Source organism: Pleurodeles waltl, chromosome 10 (genome assembly GCF_031143425.1).
Source record: "Pleurodeles waltl isolate 20211129_DDA chromosome 10, aPleWal1.hap1.20221129, whole genome shotgun sequence".
NCBI classification, from domain to species: domain Eukaryota; kingdom Metazoa; phylum Chordata; class Amphibia; order Caudata; family Salamandridae; genus Pleurodeles; species Pleurodeles waltl.
The window spans coordinates 242,481,766-242,508,215 of record NC_090449.1 but is presented as its reverse complement, the minus strand read 5'-3'; the positions used below and the strand labels follow the sequence as shown (position 1 = coordinate 242,508,215).

The window sequence follows — 26,450 nt, the reverse complement described above, 5'->3', positions numbered from 1 at the left end:
TCTTTTTAAGTGCAGCTCGTTTTCCTTTAAGGAAAACGGGCTACACTTAAGAAAAAAAAAACTGCTTTATTTAAAGCAGTCACGAACACGGAGGTCTGCTGACTACAGCAGGCCTCCATGTTTGCGAGTGCCCATAGTCGGTATGGGGCCGCAATTTGCGACCCACCTCATGAATATTCATGAGGTGGGTCATTGCGACCCCATACCGACTTGCAGACGGTGTCTGAGACACCGTTCTGCATAACATTTTGCGACTTGCAAACAGCGAGTCGCAATGACTCGCTATTTGCAAGTCGCAAAATGTTATTTTGCTACATCTGGCCCTTAGTGCCTTCAGCTATCAGCTGTTGCATATCTGTCAGAGGATTGACAAGCAGTTGATCATCGCAGGGCAAGTCAGCCCTGGCTCCAGACTGCTCCCGGGGGTGCTTGGCCCCTGCCTTTGGATTCTGCAAACCAGTCTATATTTGACTGCTTAGGATTGTATCTTTGGTCAGAAAGGATGTGAACCGCTTTTAAAAGATCCATCCAACATCCACTACTTTCTAAGGTTAGAAGGATATGTTGAGTACAGAAAATTAGTAAATGTTTTGGTCAGTCGTAGTTAATATATAGAAGACAAGAGTCATTAGTAAAAGTTTTTGAAGGTGATCAGGTGAATTAAAGTCACTAAGGGGCAGATTTAAGGAAAGTGGTGGCGCTGAACCCACTGCAGCGCCACTTTCCTTTCGTCTCTTAGCTCCCAACTACCGCTACCATGTGTGCGCTGTATTTATAATACGGCGCACCTTGGCGCACAGTAGGGGACAATAGTATCATTTTTATTGACGCTATTGATGTACTCTGCAGGAGTAGCGACAAAATGATGGCGCTACTCCTGCAGAGTACATAGTGGCCCATTACAAATAATGGTATGTACCCTTTTAACACCTGCTCTGAGCCATAGGAATGTATATTCCACAGGGTCATTGAAGACTTCTCATGCGGGGGGGTCTCTGTGATTTCCTAGCAATTCTTGACACAGTGCACTAGAGATAGGCCACAGATGATCACATGGTGTAGATTTTTAGCAGGCCAGAATTTCAAGAGCGAGGTGGCTTATTGCTTAGCAGGTCTGCTGGCTGTGGTGCCACAAGAAGAACTGCCAGTTTTGATCATTCCCCTCATTTCTAGTAGGGCTCTAGGAAGATTCCCTAACAAATTTGGTATATTACCAGTCAGAGAGGTGAGATGAGTAAGTTACACACAGAAAGCCATAAATGTTTTGGGTGGGACCGGCTACGTCACATAGTATTGGTATGACACATTCAGACCAATAATAAAATCATAATAGAGCCAGTATGTCAATTTTGATTGGAAAATCTAGCAGGTATTTTTTTCTAAAATTTGAAATCTAAAGAGTAAAAAAGTTTGTATTACTCAATGGAAATTGTAATGGAACAAATAAGGAATAATTCAGTAACAACAGAAAGGTAAAGTTGTAGAGACAAGAAAGACAGAGGAGCTGGGTAGTCAGAAGAAATATAGCCAGTGAGATGTTGAAACATCAAGCATTTAATCAAACCAGAAAAAATAATGATTAGAAAAATATCTTTATTTTCAGCAATTTTGACTAGCATCTTTAATTTCAAACATTTGTCAAATATTAAAGTGTCAAATTCCAAATACTGGGATAAAGAAAATACAGTGTTTGCTAAAACTATGTTCGCTTCTTCTGAAGAAGCTGTCTTTTGGCAAAAACCTCAGTGTGTGCAATCAGTGTCTTGTTTTAGTGTAAGCTCAATAATATTTCTTTAACACCTTTCAATATTTTATGCTCCCCTGGACAGCAAGTAACAAAAGATTGCATTCACTGTACAAATACTATATTACAAATTAATTACAAATGAATCTAAAGCTTAAAATTGTTCTGCTCAACGCTTTAGTGCTATAAATATGAAGCTGCCAATATCGTTTGAAATTCATTAGAAGTGGTCTGATTATGCTGTAATTTGAAAGAAAGAATACTTTTCTTAGTTGAGGAAATGCGTAAGTAACAATACAGTGCAAGAGGGTGACGGAATAAATGAAATATTTGGGTGAAGAATTAAATACAAAACATGAAGTTGAGAAAGAAGAATACAAGGCTTATTATGTGGGAACAAGGGGGCTTACTTACAAGGACCTTACGCCACCATAGCGTCACCTTTTTGTGACACTGCGGCAGCGCAAGCAGTCCCCTATAATGCGCCACATTTACAAACTGGCACAATGGGACCATTGCACTAGTTTGTAAAGCCCTGCACCACATTATACCTGCGCCAGGTCCAATGTATGCAGGGTGGGAGTTCCCACGTTAAAAGTCACGCAGAACTGGCGCACTGAAATTTATCACATTTCACTGCATTGTTCTGTAACTTCACTTCTTCAAAAATGTAACACCTGCACAGAGCAGGCGTTAAACTGATGCAGGGCTTTTTAACATGAGAGCCTTCCACGCATTGCTGGAGTAGCTTAGCTTTTTTGACGCTAGTCCAGCAATGCGTTAACTTAGTGCCATAGATGCATCAGAATTTCTGACGCATCTGTGGAAACGTGCTCCATCGAGCGCTGTATCATAAATACAGCACTACCATGACGTCGTTAAGGGGTCCAGGTCTGGCGCAAGAAAACAGGCGCATCAATTCCAATGCACCAGTTTCTTGTGAATGAGGCCCAAAGTTTTCAAGAAAGTGGAGAGGGACGATGAAGAAACACAAGAACGTGAAAACACAATAAGTTATTAAAATGAAAGCACCATTTCTTATTCCATCATTGTGGAAATGAGTGACTGGTGATTCGCACACTCAGGAAAAAATCTGACGAAAGAAACTGTGGGGTGTTTGTTAAAATAAATTGAGAAATAACATTGCTCAAAACACAAATTCTTTTTGAGTAAACTCAGCTTATTACAGAATTTCCTTTTTTCGTTCTTAAGTTATTGCCACACATTGAAAGGGATAGAAACAAGGACTGTCAGCTCATTCTTGTTTAACGTAATGTGCTCTGAGTCAATGGTCTTCGGACTGACACAATTCTTCCGTATAAAGGGAAATGTTGAACCTTATATGTACACCGTCCATACATGCCTGCAAACATCCAGGATCGTTTCCATGGAGCAACCAGATTTCCTTGATCTGTTGAAAAAAGACGTTTATAAGTTTGTGGTTAAATAGGTAACACATTTCAGAAAACCAGTAAAGAATTCAAGAATCTTGGAAAATTGGAGTACCTGTGCACTGTCCCTTCTTTGGGGAATCTTACTGAGATATTGCTGATGACCACAACCTGAGCGGAGATTTCAGCACAGGAACTTAAATATTCACCATCCCCTATGAACACAGTGGCAATTATCTCATATAATTTACAGCAGAGCAATCTACTTCTCCAATCAGTCATCACTCAAGAAACAATTCTCCAGTCCAGTGTGATAGCTTACCCACTTTCCTAATCAGCCAGCAATCCTCTTTCAAACCTAGATCATGCCAAAAGTGCCTGACCCGTTGGGCCAATCACAGCTCCACAGCCCGTCATGGCCCTCCTGCCTGCCGCTGACAGCTCCTCCTGCATTCCTGAGCCTGATTGGAACAGCTCCGCCCGCATTCCTGAGCCTGAGTGCGACAACTCCATCCGCATTCTTGAGCCTGATTGTGACAGCTTCGCCCGCATTCCTGAGCCTGATTGCATCTGCTGACGCCCCTGCCGATGCCCTTTTTGGGCCACTGCCACTCCCATACTCCCACTTTCCCACCTCCCACCCTGGTCCCTCCCAGGACATATAATGTAGGCTGCAGCGTGGCTGTGCAACAGGACATGCGCAGCGGACACATGCAGCGGGTGCGCTGCCAGCACAACAGTGGCAAGCCCGTCTGTCCCTGTCTGCACCTGGAGCGAGCCCAGAACCAGGACCCTCTCCTCCCACTCCACGTGGCTACACCATCAATGAGCTCCAGGACCTGAACGTTAGACACCCCATCAATAGCTGTATCATGGCCTTCCAATGCTCAACCAAAGGACCCTTCACCTGCCTACACTGCTGTTTCTCCTGCTACCCGGGCCCACCTGAGCACAATAATACCTGCACTGCACCCACACAGAAGACTACGAACAACCAAGCACCACTCCAGTGCATCGTGCTAATCGCCCGCTCCTTATGCAAACATGCCATGGAAATCTGGGACACCATCACCACCCATGACCCAGACATCGCCTTCATCACCGAAACATGGCTAACACCCTCCTCAAACCCTGACATCACCTTGGCCACCCCTGACGACTACAAGATGATACACTTGAGACCTCACCAAAAAACATGGTGGGGGCATCGCCATCATCTTTGAGGAAACCATTAAATGCACCATCACCAAAGATGACAAAAAGCTCCTGATGGAGCACCTCAACTTCCGACTCCAGACCGATGCCAACATCACAATGCGAGGCACCCTCGCATACAGACCCCCATGACCACGCCCAGACTTCTGCAATGCCATTGCCAACCTCATCGTCCCCCTCGCTATCGACTCCCTCCACTACGTCCTACTCAGCAATGTCAATTTCCACCTTAAAGACAACAACTCCACTTCCTTCATAGAGAACTTCAGCAACATCAGCCTCACCCAACTGGTCACCAAACCCACGCACAAAGTCAGACACACACTGGACGGCATCTTCACTTCTAGCGACAGAATCATTTTCACCCACGTGACTGAACTCACCTGGACCGACCACGTCATCGTCCACTTTACCATCTCCAATTCCCAGCACACCACCTCTAAGCACCTCAGCACCCTCCACCGAAGCTGGGGCAAGGTAATCTAGACCCTGTAGGCATAGGCCCTAGGCACCGCACAACCTGAGCCTATGGCAGACCTTGACCTCCACCAGGCCGTCCAAAACTTCACCACATAGATCCCCAAATCCACGGACAGAGTCGCTCCACTGAAATTAGCTAAAACCAGCAACAGCTTGAAGCCAGCGAGATAGCAGAATCCAGAGCTCAGAAACTCCAAACGCGACTGCCACCGACTCCAGAAATAATGGCGCATGACCAGCGACAGGCTACTGCGCATGTGTGTTTGGCCGGCCCGAGACGACCGGTCAAACATACATGTGCACTGAGGGCGCTTGCTATGCACTCCCCCTCACTGTTCATCATCCCCTTGGCCCCGCCCCTTTACAAAAAACGATAATAAACACAGTTTAATATTGTTTTCTTGTAAAGGTTTTATAGCTGCTGCTGTTGGCTGGGGGGTGGGCAATGGGCCTCCGCCCTAAAGGAGGGGCCGCCCCTGCCTTTGCTTATAACAGGGGTTATTTGCAGGGCATGGCATTTGGCCAGGCCCTACCCCATAACCCCTGACTGTCCATGTTTTTGTGTGTCCAACTCATCTCATGGCCTTCAATGATGCACCGCAGAGGTTGGATTTAGGGCTCAGAGTTCAGCAAGGCCTTCACCCAGCCTTTTATGTACTCAACCTCCCATTAATTCATCCCATGAGGTACACAACTTTGGCCTTGGCAAAGGCCCTACATGCAAGCTCCCACCCAGCATGCCTTGCGCTCAGCTTCCCATGCATAGGGTGACCAGGCTTCCCGGATTTCCTGGGGCAGTCCCGGTTTTCACTAATTGTCCCAGCAGATTTTGTTAAATTTAGCTCATGTCCCAGTTTTTACAGAGGGTCGCGTGAAAATGTTGGGTAGTGATTTTTTTTTTTTCAAAGAAGAGATAGTAAGCAGGTGTTATCAGAAAGCAATTTAATTAATAGGCATTTTAATGGCTTTAAAAATTGCATTTTATTTATGTTCTTAGTGCCTCTTCTGTAATTCCCTGCTAATGAGCGCTGTCATTCTGTAAAATAGGTTGAAGTAAAATTGTAGTTCTTTTTTTTGTGTGAAATGTCCTGTTTTTTACCTTTAAAACTCTGGTGACCCTACCCATACATCTACCCCCCCCGACTCGGGGTCCGCACGGAAGGCTCCGGGTGCTGGCCCTATGCCAGCCCTGGGCCATTAAATTATCTTATTATGGCAGTGGGAAGTGCACTACACAATCTGAGTGCAGGTCCTGGGGCAGTGCCAGCCTATGTGCCACTAGACTGGCTGAACATGGTATTCAGATAAGCAGTGATCTCTGGCTGCTGAGACAGGCTTGCAGCAAGGCTTTGCACAGTGGGGCTGATGCCAATCATCTAAAATGATGGGGCAGGGGAGTGGGGGGTTGGGTTTTGTGAATTAATCATTAAAAAAATATATATATGTACCTGCTGCTGCTGACCACGGCGGTGCTATTCTCCTTCCGGCATGGGCAACAAGCACTGGCTGCCCACCCAATCCAGATGCTGCTCTCATGCTATACCAAGCATGAGCACAGTGCTGAGATTGGCCTGAGCGGGCTGGTCTGTCGCTTGATCAGGCACAGGGAGCCTGTGCCTTTTTCTCCACCTGACTGTGTAACACAGCTGGGTTGGAGAAATGTAAGTGCAGATGTCAGTTTGGCCATGCTAAGACTGCCAGATAAACTGACATGCACACTTACAGTGCCCACCGCTCCTCCTCCCTGATTCGACCCAGCCCGGCCCGCCCAGCATTCCATCAGCTCTGTCAGTTAAAAATAAAATGATCATAAAATTGTCTTATTATCATTTTATTTTTCTGTGACTGACTCTGAGCAGGGGAGCGGTGCTCCTCTATTACGAAGGAGCTGCCCCTGCATCAGACCCAGTGCCACTGAACCAGCTAAACGAACAAGTTACTTACCTTTGGTAACGCATTATCTGGTAGAGACTATCTAGCTGCAGCTTCCTTACCTTCGAATTCCCTGGCGTCAGCTTCGAATACGGAATCTTTTTGCAGTGCATTACCCTGCACGCGCCGTCGGGTGGCGTCGTTCGGATCCATGTGCGTCCTCCGACTCAGCGTGGCTTGGTCAGCGTCGTTGGAGCCATCTGTAGGCCTCGAGCTAGCGCAGTGGTAGCTGCTTTGCCCCTGGCAGAATGAGCCCACAAGCCCTCAGGAGGCTGCTTCATGGCCAATGCGTAGCATATCGTAATGTTGAGAATGACCCAGAGCTAAATGGTTCGCTTCTGCACTGCCCGACACTTCTTTCCTCCCACGTACCCCACAAAGAGTTGGTCATCCACCCGGAACTCTTTTGTGCGGTCAAGGTAAATTGACAATGCTCTTTTTGGATCCAGTCCAGTCTTCTTTAGAGGAATGCGGTGGAGCAAAGAAGGTGGGCAGGGTGATGTTCTGACCCAGATGAATTGGGGTCACCATCTTGGGGAGGAAAGAGGCACGAGTTCTGAGAACCACTTTATCTGGATTGGTAGGGAGATGCGGTGGGTTTGATGACAGGGCAGATGTTATTGCCACTAAGAAGACAGTCTTGATGGTGAGCAGCCGGATGGGACAGTTGTGGAAAGGCTCGAAAGGAGCACACATAAGAAATTTGAGGACAAGATTTAAGTCCCATTGAGGCATAATAAAGGGCGTAAGGGGAAACATATGTACAAGCCGTACATAGAGGAATCTATGTACAATGGGAGATTTGAAGACAGAAGGCTGATCAGGCAGCCAAAAAAATGCTGATAAGGCAGAAAGATAGCTCTTGAGAGACCCCAAGGCAGAACCCTTCTGGGCTATAGAAAAAATGAAGAGAAGAATATCAGAAAGAGAATAAGAGGGTCAATAGACCTTTCTGTACAATAATATACAAAGCGTTTCCAATGGCAGGCGTATACCATTTTAGTGGAAGGATGCCTGGCTGCCAAACTAACTTTACAGAGTTCGGGAGGAAGGTAAAAAGCCATCAACTGCTCAATCTCCACGCATGAAGGCACACAGTTTACAGATTCAGGTGGAGAACCTTCCACTGCTGCTACGACAGAAGATCATCTCGAAGGGGAGACTGATCGGAGGATTGATGCTCATTTTGAGTAGCTCCAGATACAAGACTCTTTGTGCCCAATCCGGAGCCACTAAGATGACTTGGGCTCAGTTGTTCTTGATCTTCTTGAGAACTCTGGGCAGAAGTGGTATGGGTGGAAAAGCGTATAGGAGGCCTGAATTCCACTCACGACGAAAAGCGTCGCTGAGCGATTGCCGCCTTGGAAACTCCAACGCACAATACTGCTGACATTGCGCATTCTCTGTGGAGGGGAACAGATCTAACCAAGGCTCTCCCGACTGCTGAAAGAGTCTTCCACCACCTCCCCATGAAGACACCCCTTGTGATCCGCTAGGCATCCACGGCTAAGTTCATCCACCCTGGCGTTCAGAGAACCTGCCAGGTGTTGAACCACCAAGAGTCCCCGACCCCACTCCGCCCTGCTTGTTGCAGTACCACATGGCGGTGGTGTTGTTTGTGATCACCTGCACTATCTTCCCTTTCACAACAGGAAGAAATGCTTCCAATGCTAGCTGGATCGCCCAGAGCTCCAATAAGTTGATTTGAAGCCCGGATTCCGCCGGAGACCAGTGGCCCCTGATCTCCACCTCTTCCAGGTGGCCGCCCCATCCCAGAAGTGACGCATCTGTCACTACTGTGAGATCTTCCAGGGAAGAGGAGGAGAGGCACTCCTCTTCCCTGGGTTAGGGAGAGGAGTGCCTTTGACCCAATCGTAGTTCACTAACCACCACTGCAGGCCTTTTGCAGTTCCCTCCGAGATCTGAACCATGTTGATAAGATTTCCCTGATGCTGTGCCCACTGGAACTTCAGGTCCCATTGCAGAGCTCTCATATGCCACCTGGCATGTTTGACTAACTAGAAGTGTACTGGCATCAATACTGGGGTATGATTCCAAAATGTTTGATACCAAACATGCCTAGGTTAGGAGTTACCATTATGTAGCATGACTATGGGTAGTGACCTATGGCCAGTACATAGCTAAAATGGCTCCCCGCACTTACAAAGTCCAGTGGATTTGAACTGGAGTTTGTAGGGGCACCTCTGCTCCTGCAGGGGTGCCCACACACACAGGGACCTGCACCCAGCCCTTAGGACTGGAAGGGCCTACCGTAGGGGTGACTTACAGTTACCCGGTGTAGTGACTAGCAGTGAAAGGGTGCATGCACCTTTTCACCCAGGCTGTAAATGGCAGGCCTGCAGACACAGCTTGCATGGGCTCCCATGGGTGGCATAATACATGCTGCAGCCCATGGGGGACCCCTGGTGTAAAAATGCTCTGGGTACCTAAGTACCATATACTAGGGACTTACAAGGGTACACCAGTATGCCAAATGTGAGGTGTAAAAAGTACCAAGACAACCAAGAGGGGAGAGCACCATCACTGGGGTCGTGGTTAGCAGGATCCCAGTGAAAACAGTCTAAGAACAGTGACATCAGGCAAAAAGTGGGGGTAACCAGCCAGAAAGAGAGACATTCTTACAACATGTAGTAGCTCTGCTGTCCTTGAAGCATTCTAGCGTGGAGTCAGCCTTATCTCTGAAGAGACAGGAGCCATCAAAGGGCATGTCCATGAGAGAAGCTTAGACATCCCCAAAGAAACCAGTGGTTCTCAAGCAAGCGTGGCGTATAAGGGCCGCTGACGATTAAACCACTTTGCTTAGTAAGTCAATTATGTCCATCTCACAGCAAATGGGGAACTTAGCTGTGTCCCTCCCATCTGCAATAGCTTGGGAGAGTATGGCTCTGGCCTCCTCCGAGACCGTAGGTAGCACCTGCGCAACCGAATCCCATAGCAGTTGGGAGTATCGGCTCAAAAGGCATGCAGCATTCACTGATCGCAGTGCTAAGTTGGTAGAAGAAAACATCTTCTTTCCCTAGGTATCCAGTCTTTTGCTTTCCCTGTCCAGTGGAGTGGTAGGGAACGTGCCGGGATTTACTCTGGAAGTGGAGGCTTGGACCACCAAGCTCTCTGGGGTGAGATGTTGGGTAAGGAAATTGGGGTTCTCTGGCGTGAGGTGATGAGGGCGTGTAATTGTCTTATTCACAGGAGCCCCTGTGCAGGGCCTGCACCAGACCCTAAGTAGGACATCTGTAGGGGCTTCATTAAGTGGGAGAAGCATTTCTGAAGCAATGACTCACGGTTGAAGCTCATCCCCAAGACGTTTGTCCTCAGACCTTGGCCGTCCTCCTCACTACCAAAGCAAATGAGGCTCCCTCCTCCGTAGCCAGTACCTGGGGAGGTAGTCCACTGGCATTTGTCAAATCCTCACACCAGGTGTCCTCAGTGAGATCTATGGGCTGGATATTCTTCAGTGTTCAGTGGCCCCTCCCATTCACTATATGGCTGCTGATCCCAGGACCCAAAACGCAGATGCCCGCCTTACAAAACCGGGTATACGATTTGGGCCCTTCCCTGTCCCGGCTCTGTGCGAAGATGGGGGTTACCCAGACTGTGCGAGTCATCCAGCAGTACTGCAAGGTGGGTTTCTGCACTAACCTCAATTTGAGCATAAGGCCCAAAGCTAGCTTCAACTCCGCCAGCGAAGTGGGAGTCCTCTGGCGTGCCCTAGAACTGTGCCCTAGAACCAGGCCCTAGAATGCTTCCATGCTCCCTCAGAAATTGTTCTGCACGCAAATTTGCCTGCTGCACAATTAGCTGAAGAAAGTCAACATCCAAAAAGAGATGTACGTAGTCGACTGGCAAAATGTGGGCCATATTGACTTTACATCCAGCGTCACCAGTAAAAAGTGAAATTTGGGGCTGAACTAAATTGGGGGCTGCCAAGTGAGCACTCTGTCTGTGCTTGCCGTCGCACACACCTGCTCACTGGTTGGGCTAACCCGCTGTTGTCTCGCTGCACAGACTGTGCTTGTGAAGCAACAGCACGACTGTCCTCATCATCATGCTCAGAATCACTGAAAGAGGTGTCGTCGGATGGGACTCTGCCAACTGAAAAATCACTCCCAGATTCTATTCATTGTCCTTCCCCTGAGATGCTGTCTCAGTATCTGGGGTCTCAGTCTCTGTTCCTGCCTCTGCGCTGTTCTCCATAACCCAGGAGGGTTCAGCAGCAGTCATCAAACGAGACGCCATATCTACTACTGGCTAAACTGCCCTTGTAAAACACTATCCTACATAGGAATAGGGTGTAGGCTCCCACCTGGATGGAGTTTCTCCAGTTGGCCCAGGAGTCAGCATAAGGAGATGCCCATCTGGCTCTGTGACGGGGATAAAAATGGGGGGGGGGTGTTGGCGGTGGGTGCAGGGGATGTCAGCAGTCGGGCTGGTGCTGAGGAAGGTCGAGGTGGCTTAACTGGAGCTGGTCCGGACCTATCCATGAATCTAAGGGACCTTACTGGCTCCGGGGACGAACCTGCTGGTGCAAGACCAGTAGGGGCCCCTCCTAAACCCACCGGACCCAAAGGCACAACAGCGGGGACGGGCTGCCAAATATGAGGTCCATGGCCTCATAAAACTCTTGTTGGGTTGCTCCAGCTCCTGGAAACTTGTGAAGGTGCGGAGAATGCCAGGCGCAGGCTCAACTGCAGTGCCAAGCCTCAAATGCTGATGCTCCCTCGTTTCTTTGGATGACTTCAACGGACGGGCGAATTCAAAGATATCCTCGCCTTTTTGTTCTTTTTATGTTTGTGAGACTTACCCATGCGATCCCTCAAGGCTTTGGGGCGCATGGCATAACAAGTGACGCAGGTTTTGGCATCGTGGTCGCACTCGACGCACTAGAGGCAGGAGAGGGGTGGGTCCGTCACCGACATTTGCTGGTGACAGACACCACAAGGATTAAAACCAGCCTTGATCGCCGGACATCCCTGCAACACCAGAAGACAATGTTGAAAAAAAAATTCAAAAAAAGGTCAGTCAAAAAGTGACTGGGGGTAGCCCTTCTCCGGATCTGCAATGACTGGTGAAGAAGGTAACTGATGTCAGTGCACTGGGGTGGCACCTATGTAGGAACCGCGCACATCACTTCTGTCGTGGACTGGAGGGACAGTAGGATAGCTCAAGCTTCCACCTCATTGGCCGAGGTTTGGATCCTTTCAAATGAGGTGGATGTGCTACTAAAACTACTATATTGTTTCAAGTTTACGGCCGTTTACACTACGTATTATATGCTGTATAATTTACACTGTATACTGCTATATTAATGTACCACGGATTCCAAGCCTGATGATGCGGAACGATTAAAGCATTTCAATATATAAAAGATCCAGTGTGGAAGAACAGAGGAACTAACTCAGGGTGAATCCGTATTAATGACAACAATTAAAGTTCTGCCAAAAACATATGTCAATGTTGAGCCTAAGGTGAGTACAAGGAGTTGCAGCTAAATATGAAATACTTGTGGGCTTGAATGTGAGGATGGGTACCGTGAACTCAAGATTTAAGGAAGACACAGATAACACAACGTTCTAGGTTCCAACTTTCAGAACTCTGAAGATAAATCTATTATTCAACTGGAGAACAAAGTGGAAGGAATGGAAAAATGCTTCCTGACCTTAATTCAGTGGTGTTTCCTGAGCAATCCCCCTCAGGAATGGAGCAGGTCAAGGCATTTCGGCACCCAGCAAGATATGGGACAATTTTGCCTGAAATAAGCAATGCTCGACTGAGAGAATGTATCTTTAGGTGGCAAGTTGCAAGACTGGCATTGCATGCATGGGTTGTGAACGACCACCTTTCAGATTCTTGTAGGGAGACAACGCTTTGGGAGGCATGACCTGCAGAGCATTAGGAAGCGGTTGCTGCAGGTAAATGTGGGGGTATAAGTCCTAGATCTTGCAAAACCTTATATGAAATACCAAGGCTAGACATACACATACTCACAGGTGTCATCTGCCCAAACATTGTATGAGGAAGTCAGCAAAGAATGGTAGAATGATTGACTCACTGCAACGCTAATATGACCAATTAAAAAGGGAGCATGCTTGAGACCGGGCTTGTAAATGTTACAGGAGATGGGGTCTTTTTCTATGTTCAGTTGTGATATTTCTCTCTTCTTCCTCACCTTTTTGGCGTCACCACCTATTTGGCACTCTTGGATTAGAGAGTGGTTTATGGGTGAGGGAGGTTATTTGACGATTTAGGGTACTAGAAAAGTGATACAAAAAGACCTGGTTATACCGAGTGCTTAGATGGCTCGGTGATGATATTAACATTTTTCTGAGAGTTTGAAGTTCTTACTTCTAAAGAAGTGAAAGTTTTAGATCCAAAGAAGTGACTGATGCGTTACTGTATACCACTTCAAACAATCAACGAATTGAAACATAAAATTCCACAACTGACTGAATTTGTCAAACATGAAATTGGCCCCTGGGCAACTTTACATTTAGAAGGAAACATAAGAATCAATACACACTTCCTCTTTCAGATATTGACAAGTTAACATGATTTTGTTTTACTGCTTTAAATCTTTTTTGTTCCATATTCTGAAAAGTGTATCATAAGGAACCGTTTCTGTAACTTGCTATTAGTCCGCTCTTTTTAAATGTTTTCATAGCTAAGGATCCAATGCAAATAAACTGTTGTAATAGGATGTGCGTAGGATACGTCTTGTACCATTAACCAACAAAATGCCTGACTTCACAGGTCACTGTGAAGAATGGATTTCTTTATGACAGTGCCCCATTTAAAACATCAGATCTATGGTCAGAAAGATAAATCCAATCCTGAAGCATGACACTCACATGCCTTTCTCATTCAGCCAATGGTAAAGTCAGACATTTCCCAGAGGGTACCCAATTCCCTTATTCGAAATGTGAATCCAAAAGGATTTGGACTGATGTTCAAAGAGCTGGCAATCCTGTTGGTCAAGTGAATAACAAATACTGACAACTCCAGCAAGGAGGAAAGGGAATGTTAAAAGCCAGGAATGCAACAGAGAGACAATATACTGTGCATTCACCCATATGCACACGTTTTTAATTCTCATAAAGCCACAGTTTCTGGTCCTGCCACCGTAGAAAAAGAGGACCAAATACAGGAGTAATTTAACATTACAAATAAGATGGATTCAACCTCCGCGTGATTTTTTTTTTATTATAAGAAACATTAATTTAGCATCTGTGTATCAGCAGAGTTGGTTCAATTGTATAAATGCATTGCACATTGCTGCACAGTGAGGCAGGTGAAGATTTGTAATGATGAATGCTTTGTTTTGTTCATTTATGAAAATCAATAACATTTATTGCATTGAAAACATACGTTTTGTACAACATCTGCATTTTTATATTTTGTACCTGAACTGAAGAGTGCACTTGTGCAATTCTTAATGAAGATGACCTTAGTCTAAGGTTCAAAATCAGCTTCTTACCTCACAGATCACTTTCTTCAAATGAAACATCTTTTGGATCCAATTCCGTCTGTTTTTCTAACAGTAGCAATCTAATGCACAACAAACACAATTACAATTAATTTATGTATTACCTTCGGATATGGTATATATCTTCTCTTCTCATGTATGTAATGATATTTTCAAGGGTTCAGGAGAACTACTCAAGTTACCGAGGCCGAAGTTAGTTGATGCTCTGAAGTCTCTTGGTTCCGATTCTAAAACTTATTCACTTTGTATGAAGTCCACATTAGTGTGAATATCATCTAAGAACTTCAACTGTAATAAGTACATATAATTCTAGACGTGAATGACGCGAATCTCAAACTGTACTGAGGATATTTCAGTTGTTGACAGTAGGGGCGATGTGCATGTGTGTATGTTTTGAGAGTAGCTTTCCCACTTCTTGGCATACGACTTAAAAACATAAAAGAAATGTAATACAAAGCTCATAATGTATCACGTGTAAGCACACATGTTTTGTATACGTTTTGTGTGTGTTTATATTGTTTTATGTTACCGTATTTGTGTTAGGCTGGTAGCTATTTTTGTGCTAGCTTTCAGTTTTCATTTAATTACGTGACGTTTTCTGAAATGAAAATTTTAGCTTTCATTCTCCTGCCCCACCCACCCAGGAATTTGGCGCCTGATATACGAATTACTGGTGGTTGCAACAAAATGGTTGCAATTTACAACCAATATTTTTTGCGAATAATAAAGAATTTTAAGAACCAACCTAAGTACTAACAGGTCTTTTGTAAAATTCCACTGTGGAGTGTGTTGTAATCCAGCCTACCTCATGAATATTAATGATGTAGGTCGTAAATTCTGCAAATCGATAACTCTGTCAATCACCATTGAAGTTTTCTAATCAAGTGATTGGCTTATAAAGGGCTAAAAATTTTGTTTACGCCACTTTGATGAAATCAACTTTTTTTTCACAAAATTGCAATTTTAGCGCTTTTCAAAAAATGCAGTACGGGTAAGGCACTATGGGAGGTGCCCTACATCAGGGGATTACTAGGGGGGCACTCAGAGATGTATAAATGAGTGTAATAGTCCAATATTGCACTCAGAGATGTAGAAATGAGCGGAATATGTACAATATTGCCTTACAGAGGTTCTAGCTAAATCATAAACCAGCAGGCCAAAAGCCGCATGCTTTTTGTCACCAGAACTCTAAGATGGCAATATAGGACCATATAACATTTTAGCATTATGTATTTATTATTATTACACAGGTATTTGGAGGAAGTCAGATAGGAAAAGCTGTTTTTTTCCAAGTGCAACTAACAATGTGCACTGATGGGAATTCCAATGGTTAGGATTTGTTTACCAATCAAGAATAAATTGCAGATAAATCAATAAATATCACTGAGGGTCAGTGGATTAAAGATCATTCTGGGGCTAATGTTGTAGTGCTTACAAATAGAATTTACCACATCATTTGTAGATTTAAAAAAATGTTTCTAGCTCAAACAGATGAAAATGATACTGCCAGGGAAAGTGACAAATAACTTGTCATTTGACTATATCATTTACACAACTTTTCTGTATATTTTGGTCCATATTTTCCAAAGTTTAACTGTTCCCTGTGGAACATGGATTTTAGGAATGCATAGAGCACACAACATAACTAATGGTGGACCACCATGTTGTCCTCGAGCTTTTTGTATATGTGCCTTTCCAAATATGTTTTTTATTTATGGATGTCGACCACAAATTATATTGTGTGCATTCCTCAACATAACTGCTGAATTTCAGGGGTTTTGCACGTATGAGGCACAAACATAACTCACTTTTTAACAGTGATTGTTTTCAGTGAATTTAATTGGTTTTTGCTATGATTAACCTATTTTTTGAACCCCACTAGCCCCCCCCGTTGTTCACTGCCCTAATTCAAGCCCTAATTCAGTATATCAAATTGTCTTAAAACGTGGAAATGTGATTGGGAGGATTGATTTGCAGGTTTAAACGGCAGAGATATACAAAAATGTGAAGCCTTTAGAGCCTCCGCAGCATCTGTTAAAAATCCTAACATCTAAAAAACCAAAACAGATTGATAACAACCAAAAACAGCACGCTTCTGGAGTAAAGTTCTACCTTCAGACCAACTTTATTACAAATTTGTTCAACCTTTCTGACTGAAACAAAGAGACAGAGTCTAGAACATACAGAACGATCCAAATGTAGTGAAAGAGCCCTACGGTAAAGGAAAAAAAGTGGTCCTAAAGGTGAAGGATTTCTTCTGAAAGGAAGCATATAGGCATTGCAGAAATGAAGAGTATTACAACCATATGTCCTACTTGTATATGCTTCCCAAAGTGCATAAAAATGCCACTGAAACGCCCTGCAGACCAATTTCGGATTCAGTGAAGCTTTTATAAGTAAGATCCACAATATACACTGTGAATCTAATTACACACTGAGAGGTCTAGGTATGGCAAGTTTGCATTATTAAACATGCTGATGAATGAATGCATTAAGTTCAGAGGGGCAAGGCAGCTGACAGTGTTCGAGGAGGAGGAATCGTTGTGGTGGAGCCCATGGTCTGGGTAGCAGTGAAGGTTTCTACATTTGGATTTGGTTTCTTTTTTGGAAGTCGAAAATCTCTAGAGGGAAGAAGCTGCAGGTTGTAGCTGATTAGGGCTCTACAAAGCTGGTTACCCCCCTGGACAGAAGCTGTAATGCAGGATTTGCTGCTGAGAAAATCGTAGTGGGAGCTACAGCAAAGCCAGGTGGACGGACGATGCAGCCTGGGCGGATCAGCCAGCAGGAAGGTCCCAGTCTCCCCTCAGTATGCAGGGCACCTTTTGGCTGAAACCTTTCTGAGTCCCAAGTTTTAGATTTGGGCTATTTAGCCAACTTTAGAACCACTTCAAAGGGTCCAGGACTGGAGGCGCAGCACTTGGAGGGGCTAAACTCACTCAGACTGGGCCCACGTGTGGTTAAAGGTGGTTGGAGCCATTTTCTGTCCCTGAGGGTTTGATCCGGAGGCCAGCCAACCAGTTGTTGGAGTCACTCAGGACGTTTAAGGTTCAAGAAGAGAAGAAGATTTCAAGCAGCAGGGCAATCCTTTGAGGGGAAGGGCAGGCTTCTGGCAGCAGGGCAGACCTCTGACGTCCACAGCAGGCCACAGGCAGCAGAGCAGTCCTCTGAGAGTCCTCTGCGAGTCTAGAAGTGAACTGAAGAGTGAGTTTGAGAGTCCCAGTTGCTTATTTGGTGACAGCTTTGAAGTGGGAAAAACTTATGGAGTTTTATTACCACAGAAGTGTCTGGAATTTCCTGTCTCCCTGCCCTGGTCCCAGGTTGTCTGGAATCAGAAAAGTGTGTGTGTGAGCTGAGGCAGTGTCTTTAAAGTGAAGGAGGGACTGAGCACATCTTCACCCCCCCCCCCATCTTGACAACACCCAGTCCCCCTATTGTGTGGCTCTCTTGGATGAATACACAAAGACCAACTGCCAACTACACTTAGTCATGTGACCCAGGAACGGGCTGCAGGAACCAAATGGTTTGGGCAAGAAAATGCCAACTTTTCAAAAAATTATAATAGGCCATAATGGTTCGACCAGGTATCATACAAACGACTATATAATAAGTGAACAGAATAGTCTCAAAAGTCATTAAACATGTCAGACTCCAAGGAACTGACTGAAATCACAACAAACACCACTGCTTTGAAAAAGTAAAGATATTTTTATATTATAACCATATAAACACACACACTCAGCCAGATGGCAGACAAAATCAGTAGCACCTCAATTTAACAAAGACAAAGTGCAATGTGTCCCCAGTGTTAAAACAACAAACCAAATAGAAATTGATAATAGAAATTGATAAATATAATATACAAAGGTTTTGTTTGGCAGAAGACAACTCTGAAGGACAGTTTGAAAAGTCTCATCAAATATCAAAACAGAAGTCTATTTGTCTGTGCAAATAGCTGTCAATAATGTTTCGACCCCGGGAAGGGAATAAGGGTCTCATCAGGGCTAATATAGAAACAGGGACATCCTGATAGCAAGGGTAATCAAGAAGAAATGCAAACAAAGTGCATGCTCACCACATCAAATCAAAACTCAAAAATTAATCTTACTCTTTAGCAATGCAAGAGTAAGTTTGGTGGGAGACCAACAAGCCCTGAGTTTCTAGCGGGTGTGCCCGTGATGCAGCGGCCCGGGATAACAAGGTTGCAAGGGGACACCGCCCATTACAAGGTACTGTACAGCAAACAAGCCCCAAGAGATGCCTGCATGTTTTTCCGTGATACACCCACCAGTAGTAACAAGGGCAAAGAGCAGCAATACTACTCTTCACATAAATGAGCAGGCCCAAGAATGGTGCTGCTCAAATTATTGTACAGACAATTCTCCGACCGGTAAGCATCAATAATTTAAGTAGATGTGTAGATGATGAGGGAATCTTTCATGCATGGCCGGCGTCAGCCCACTCTCACTTATTATACTGCAGTTTATATGATACTTGTGTCAACCACTGTTGCCTGTTATAATTGTATGCCCAGGTTCCCATGTGTTTAGGGGTTGCTCTTGTAGCCTGATTATGAACTTTCTAAAAAAGCATTTTCAGAATTGGGTCTTAAAATCTGACTTTACCATTAAAGAGGGTATTAAACGACAATTCTTTAGACACCAGACTCTGCATTCCTACCTGATTTAAATGAAAGATTATCACTCATTATTAAAATATATAAAGAAACCCAATGTTATCCTGTAGGGGAGGATTTTAAATTACAATTCCTTGAACACCAAACCTGACATTTCTACTTGCTCCCAAACAAAGGTTGCCACTTATTAAATGTAATAGGATAACCTAATGTTATCCTATGGGAGATGCAGGCCCCACAGTAGGGAAAACAAATGTGTGTGTTTTTCACCACTTGGACATGTAAAACTTAAAAGTACATGTCCCACATTTTAAATACACTACACCCTGCTCTATTGGCCATTTAGGGTCTCCCTTGGGGTGACTTATATGTATTAAAAAGGGAGTTTTAGGGCTGCACATTCCCATTTTTGATCTATATAAACATTACTTAAGGAATTTAGTTTTGTAATAAGCATTTGTATCTTTGTAAGCATTTGTTTGTAGCTGTGTGCACTGTTTCGGAGTCACAGTGTAGGCTTGGCTTTCTTTTGCACTTCATGGATGTGGGGTTGGCAGATCACATCACAGTGTGGCATGCATTCATTTGTTGAACGTTGTTGTATGAGGTCTATGATTATCAATCTACGTTAAAAGGTGTACACCAAACATCAATTTAAAGGGGTTTATTTTGCCAGGTCAAAGTGGCAGATTAAAACTGCACACAGGCTGCACTGGCTTATTTAAGGAGCTACTTAAGTGAATAGCGCAATAGGTCCTGCAGGCCCACTAGTAGCATTTAATTTACATCACTGTGTAGTTGGTATACCACTAGGAGTGAGTGCAAATACTTAGCACTGGCCAACAAAAATTAATTCAGCATTCACCTTAAAGCAGACAGGTCTAATACCAAGCTAGTAGTATTTATCCTCCTAACCTTAAATTGAGTATCCTATATTAAGAGCAACATGTGCTGTAAACATTGCTTATGCAGGAAAAAATGTAACGTTGAGAAGATCCAGAGGAGATACCCAAGGCATATCTTTAAAAAACAGTCAGAAGACATGAAGTATGAGTAAAGAGAACATGTTATTTGGCCCAAGAGGTGGTAGGAAAGGTGGTGATGCCACCAATGTCAAAATGATTACAACATGTAGGCTAGTCTATTAAGAACACATTGGAGAGGACTGCAATCATGTGTGATAATTGAAGACTTGGTAGGACTAGGGCACAGGTCACATATAGAAAGGCATCCTCATTTCATTGAGAGATAGATTGTTAACAGGACCTCTCGTGACAGAGGAAAGAAGTGCATGGATGGACCCAAAAGTTGGCTTTTGGAAGTGTGCACACTGTAGAGCAGGGGTCTCCGACCTTTTCAGTTATAAGAGCTACTTGTGTTTCTTTGTAAAAAACACCCGAGCTATTAATATCGGTGATGTACTGGTGACCACCCCATCTAAGATTGTAAAGCAGTGATCACATCACTGCATCCCACAGGGTTATCACTAATAAAGTATTATCAACTTGAAATGCCTCTACAAGGGTAGCACATAACAGCTATAGCTGTAATCCGAGTAGCACCCCAAAGTAATAATAGGAGTAATATGTCTCTCCAACACCACCTGGTTTATCACCCAAATAATAGCTTTAAATCGAATTTGAACATGCAACCATTTTTCTCCAAACATCAGCTTATGAGTTCTGAAAATACACACCTTTTTATCTCAAATGTGCTTTTTAATTTTACTATACATATATTAATTCAACCTAGCAAATGGTTCTATATTATTAGGCTGGAATGACCACATGAGAGCTACTTATAGGTAGCTGTAGAGCTACTGGTAGCTCACAAGCAACTCGTTGGAGACACCTGATGTAGAGTGTTAAAGCACATTATTAGCAGTAAAACATATCAAGTGCATAGTGATTGTAAAATGAAAAAAGGTAGGAAAAGGATTACTTGTAATTCAGGTTTAGTTGTTTATGTTCTAGTGTGTCATTGTGGGCAAATCTGATTTGACGGCATGATTTTTCCACTTAAGAAGTGAGTTCTTGAACATCTGCAGGCAATGTGACATGGCGGGTTGCCTTGCACTTCAGTGAGATGTACAAGTAGAAAAGCAAACTGTTGAGTTTTGTATAGCATGGACTCTCCAAAGGCGGAGGATTGTTATACAGGGTCAAAGGCAATGATACAATCTGTGAGGTAGATTGTTTGTAAACTGTTACTGTATCATGATGTGGCATTCTTAATAGAGGTGCTTGTTTCAACTCCTTCCTGACTTGGAGCAGAGTTGGGATGGTCTTCATGGATCTAGGTTTGTTATCCCAGATCCTGTGTGCGTAGATGAAAAAGGACAGTTAGTGATTTTGTTATGCTTTTATGCTTTTTCAGTGCATAGATACCCCAGGCAGCGCCCTGTAGAGGTTGAAGACAAGTGACATGATGAAATAACAAGATTACTCAAGAATACTCAAGACTTTTGCACTGTGGAGAAGAATTTAGCACAGCCATGGGGGACACCCTCTTGGGTAACCCTGACCCACGGTAGTTCTAAGGAGTACCTAGAAGTATGGAAAGGAAAAATCAAGCCCCACATGAGGAAAAAACATCAAAATCAGGGCACGACTCTTGTGTCACCAAAGATAGGAGAGTCATATGAGTAGACAATTTAGGTGCTAGTATCCAATACCATTTTGTGGTTGGCTCTTGAATAACCTGTAACTTAAGACTTTCATGCTGAAAGAAAAACAAAGACAAAAGAAAACACTTTCACAAATGTCCAGCTAAAAGTAAAGACCAAGCCCTTACACCAACCCCTCCTGAGAATATCTGAGGGCTGCATATTGTGTGGGTAAACGACAAGCTGGAGAAGCATACAGGGCGTGACTGCAGGAAAGACACTGCGCCCAATGTCATAAAAGTACAGGTGAAGACTGTGCACAGCGGGTTTAAAGCTATGTCTTGAATTTCTAGTTAAACACTGTATAAGTAGTTCCATGACTAGCTCAAGAAGGAGATTGTTTTAAAAACTTGCTCTACAGGATGAAAAAATGCCACCCTCTCAGAACATACAACTGTGAGAAACGCCATCTTTTTGTTGTATGCCTCCCATTTGTGTATCATTTATACACTCTGGATATCTTGCATTTGACCACTGGGGTGACTTTACAACTGGCAGCAACTACATGTGTTTAACCCTTCAATCACCTTTAAAATTGCAACTAACACTTTGGTGAGACAAATGTAATTGTGCTCAAAGGTATGGCATAATTGCCCCGGGCTTAGATATGGGCTACACAAGAAGAAACCTACCCCAACATCATCAAAAAAATATAACATGCTATAAAGCTTCTGCTTATGTAACAGGATGAAGAAGACTATGTTAAAAAGTGTAACTTGGAAGAAAAATGTTGAACTTCTGATACAAAACTGCTACAAGCTTCAATATTGTGGTATGACAGTAGATAAATATGACAAAATCAACAGAAATGTTATGATTCACTGCACTTTTTTCCTGTCTTATGTTGCAAGTCTGAAGTTGAGCAGTACGGTTAGCAAAGGGTTATTCATTTTTTCCTCCCAGAACCTCTTAAGGTTCATACCAAATTGTTCTCTTCCAAGGCTAACCATCCTTGGGGCTATATCGCCAACTGAGTGGCTTCAAAGGCCAATTCAAACAAAGGAGGGAGAAAGGAAAAGAGAGAAAGACGGAGAGAAAGTTGTCTTCCCCACATTGGGCAACATTCCTCTGTGAACATATGGCACAACTTAATTGGCATTTTATGTGAAGGTTCCATCTCCAGTATAGAAGGGGCACTCACAGGAAGGAAGGGGGAGCAGATGGAAATGTAATGGTAGAATTTTCTTTGATCCTTTTTGGGAGGAGTAGGACTGGCTTTGGGAGGAATTAAGACAGAAAGGCAATCAGAGACAAGCAGTTTTTACATGTTGTTCTAAGGTGGAGGGGAATATGGGATAGTATTTGTCAGAAAGCAGATCCACAAAACAGGCACTAGATCACACTGCTGTAAATATTGGGAAGAATCCTGGGTAAGCTTTAGTTTGATTTGGTCAAGCATTGTCACCAATCATAATCTCCTTTTAAAACCATTGCATGACCGCACTTGGGGACAGAACGTCCTGCTGAACAAGTTACTTACCTTTGCTAATGTATTATCTGTAGAGAATATGTCTAGCTGCAGATTCCTTACGTTTAAATTTTCCCAGGCGTCAGACTGGATCCGGAACCTTTTGTGTGAGCACTACCCCTGTGCGCCGTCTGGTGGCTTCATTCGGGTCAACGTGGCGCCATTGGCGTCATTAGTAATGTCACGGTCACCTATATAGGTGCCAACCAGGCGTGCGGACATCAGTTGTATTTCACACTTACCACGCCAGGTGCTCTGAGCCATGAAGTGAACTGACAAATGTGTGTACAAACCAGGGCCAAGAAAGGGAGTAGCCCTAACCCTAGAAATCTGTCTGAAGAACAGGGAGGCATGGGTAGGTGTAAGGAATCTGCTGCTAGATAGAGTCTCTACCAGGTATGTAACTTGTTCATCTGATAGACACTTCTAACTGCAGATCCTTATCTTTGAATACATATCCAAGTCATATACTCCTGGCAGTGGGCTGTGGACACATTTTCTAAACTAGAAAGTCCTGCAGGACCGAACGGGGGAAATATCCATCCCTGTGGACCTGACTGTCCAGGCAGTAGTGTTTGGCAAATGTGTATAGGGATGCCCAGGTTGCTGCCTGACAGATGTCCAGGACCAGGACTTCATGAGCTAACACAATGGTCACAGCTTTTCCTCTGGTGGAATGGGCTGTTAAGCCTTCCGGAGGCTGCTTTTCAGCCAGGGCGTATAAGATCTTGATATCGATAACAACAGTGCGAAATAGTTTCTGTAATGCCTGACCTTTTTTTAGCTCTGACATAGCACACGAAGAATTGGTCATCCAACCGGAAATCTTTTGTGCGGTAAAGGTAGAGCGACAACGCTCTTTTTGGGTCCAGACGGTGGAGTCACTCCTCTTCTTTGAAGGGATGTGGAGGAGCGTAAAAAATAGGGTGGGTGACAGATTGTCCCAAATGGAATGGTGTCACCTCTTCCGGCAGGAAGGAGTCCTAAGTGCGAAGCACCACCTTGTCAGGGAACACAGTAAGATAGGAAGGCTTGGATGATAAAACCTGCAGCTTATGCACCCTCCAGGCAAATGTTATTGCCACTAGAAGGGCTGTCTTGATAATAAGAAGTCGGAGGAGACAATTGTGCAGCATCTCGAAGAGAGCACACATGAGGTATGTGAGAACTAAATTAAAATCCACTGAGGCATGATAAAGGGCGTAGGGGGAAACATATGTACAAGCCCTTTGAGAAACCTATTCACAATAGGGGACTTAAATAAAGAGGGTTGGTCAGGCAGCTGCAGGAAGGCAAACAGAGCAGAGAGATAACCCTTAAGACTGCCCAGAGCAGAGCCCTGCTGGGAAAAGGTAAGAATGAAAAGAATGTCAGAAAGAGAGGCAGAAAGAGGGTCGGTACACATTTTTCCATCAGCAGACGTATACCATTTTAGTGGAGGGACGCCTGGCTGCCAGAATAACATTATAGACTTCGAGAAGAAAGTCAAAAGCCATCCACTATGGCCGCTCAATCTCCACTCAAGAAGTCGGAGAGTCAACAGGTTTGGGTGGAGGACCCTCCCCTGCTGCTGCAACAGAAGATCCTCCCTCAGGGGCAGAGTGATCGGAGGATTGATGCTCATTTTCAAAAGCTTAGGATACCAGACTCTCTGTGCCCACTCCGGAGCCACAAGGATAGCTTTAGCCAGATTGTTCCTGAGCTTCTTGAGAACTATGGGCAGAAGTGGTATGCCCAAAGGTGTACAGGAGGCCTGAACTTCACTCGAGACGAAAAGCATCTCCAAGTGATAGCCGCATTGAAAACTCCAATGCGCAAAACTGCTGAAATTGTGCATTCTCTTCGGAGGTGAACAGATCTAACCAAGTCTCTCCCCACTACTAAAAGAGTCCTTGTGCCACCTCCAAAAGGAGACGTCACTTGTGATCGACTATGCATCGATGACTGGGTTTGCCCTGGTATTCAGAGACCATGCCAGGTGTTGACCCACCAGGGTTATGCCCTCCTGTTCCAGCCATGTTCAGAGATGCAGGATTTCTTGACAAAGTGTCCATGACCCCACCCCGCTTGCTGGAGTGCCACATGAGGGTGGGGTTGTCCGTGAACAACTGTAATAACTTCCCCTTGACAGAGGGAAGAAGTGCTATCAATGCTAACCGGATTGTACGGAGCGCCAGCTAGTTGATGTGGAGTCTGGATTCCGCCAGAGACCAGAGTCCTCCGATGTCCACCTCTCCCAGATGGCTGCCCCATCCCAGGAGGAACGCATCTGTCACTACTGTCAGGTCTGCTTGGGGAAGGGAGAGGAGTCTGCCTTTGACCCAATCACAGTTTTTCAGCCACCACTGCAGTTTTTTTTGCAGTTCCCTCCGAGATCTGGACCATGTTGGGGAGATTCCCCTGATGCTGCATCCACTGGAACATCAGGTCCTACTGCAGAGCCTGCACATGCCATTTGGCATGATTCACCAGCAGGATGCAGGAGGCCATAAGGCCCAAAAGCCTCAGAGTCAATCTCACTGATATCCAGGACAGAGGCTGAAACATCAGTTTCATAGTCTGAGTATTCTGGACTAGCTGCTTGAGAGGATCAGCACAAAAGTACACTGTGTCCAGAACAGCTCCAATGAAAAGGAGTGCCTGAGAAGGAATCAGGTGTGACTTCTGCAAGTTTATAGTGAACCCCAGCAAATGCAGCAGGTCTGCCGTAGTATGAAGGTGGGAGACGACAGCCTGAGGTGAGCCCATCTTCAACAGCCAGTCGTCGAGATAGCGGAAGACTGACACCCCTAATCTCTGCAGATGAGCTGCAACCACCGTCATCACCTTGATGAACACCCGAGGGGCACTGGTAAGGCCAAAGGGGAGCATGGTGAACTGAAAGTGATCGTGTCCTACCTTGAACAATAGGTAACGCCTGTGGGCAGACAAAAATGGGGATATGGAAATAAGCATCCTGAAAGTCCAACGTTATCATCCAGTCTCCTTGGTCTAGGGCAGACAAGACCTGAGCCAAGGTGAGCATCTTGAATTTCTCTTTTCTGAGGAAGAGATTGATGGTTTGGAGGTCAAAAATAGGGCAAGACCCTTGTTCTTCTTGGGAATCAGAAAGTAGCAGGAATAACAACCACTGTCTACTTCTGATATTGGAACCCTCTCTGTAGCTCCCTTGGCCAAGAGAGCTGTAACTTCAACTCGGAGCAGGGACAGATGATCCTCTGCCAGCCATTCTTGTGTTGGTGGTATTTGGGGGGGGGGGGGAAGATTGGAACGGGAGGGAATAGCCCGTCTGAATCTGAATGATATGCAAGACCCATTTGTCCGATGTAGTGGATTGCCAGTGGAGGAGATGATGTTGGATTGTCCTTCCAAATAGGAAATCTTGGTCTTGCAGACTAGGAGGGCTTAGAGGCTGCAGCTA

The 26,450-nt window shown here is 44.7% G+C and overlaps 1 protein-coding gene across 1 annotated transcript in view; it reads right to left on the bottom strand.

The window, feature by feature from the left end:
- Positions 1–1,574: 1,574 nt before the first annotated feature.
- VWA3A (von Willebrand factor A domain containing 3A) overlaps positions 1,575–26,450 on the bottom strand; it is a 541,655-nt gene continuing 516,779 nt past the window's right edge. The window contains exons 33-34 of the mRNA XM_069210293.1: positions 14,255–14,325; positions 1,575–3,155 (exon numbers count right to left, since the gene is read on the bottom strand). Of these exons, the coding sequence (XP_069066394.1) occupies positions 14,256–14,325 (70 nt within the window). The 3' untranslated portion in view covers positions 1,575–3,155; position 14,255. The remainder of the gene's footprint in view (positions 3,156–14,254; positions 14,326–26,450) is intronic.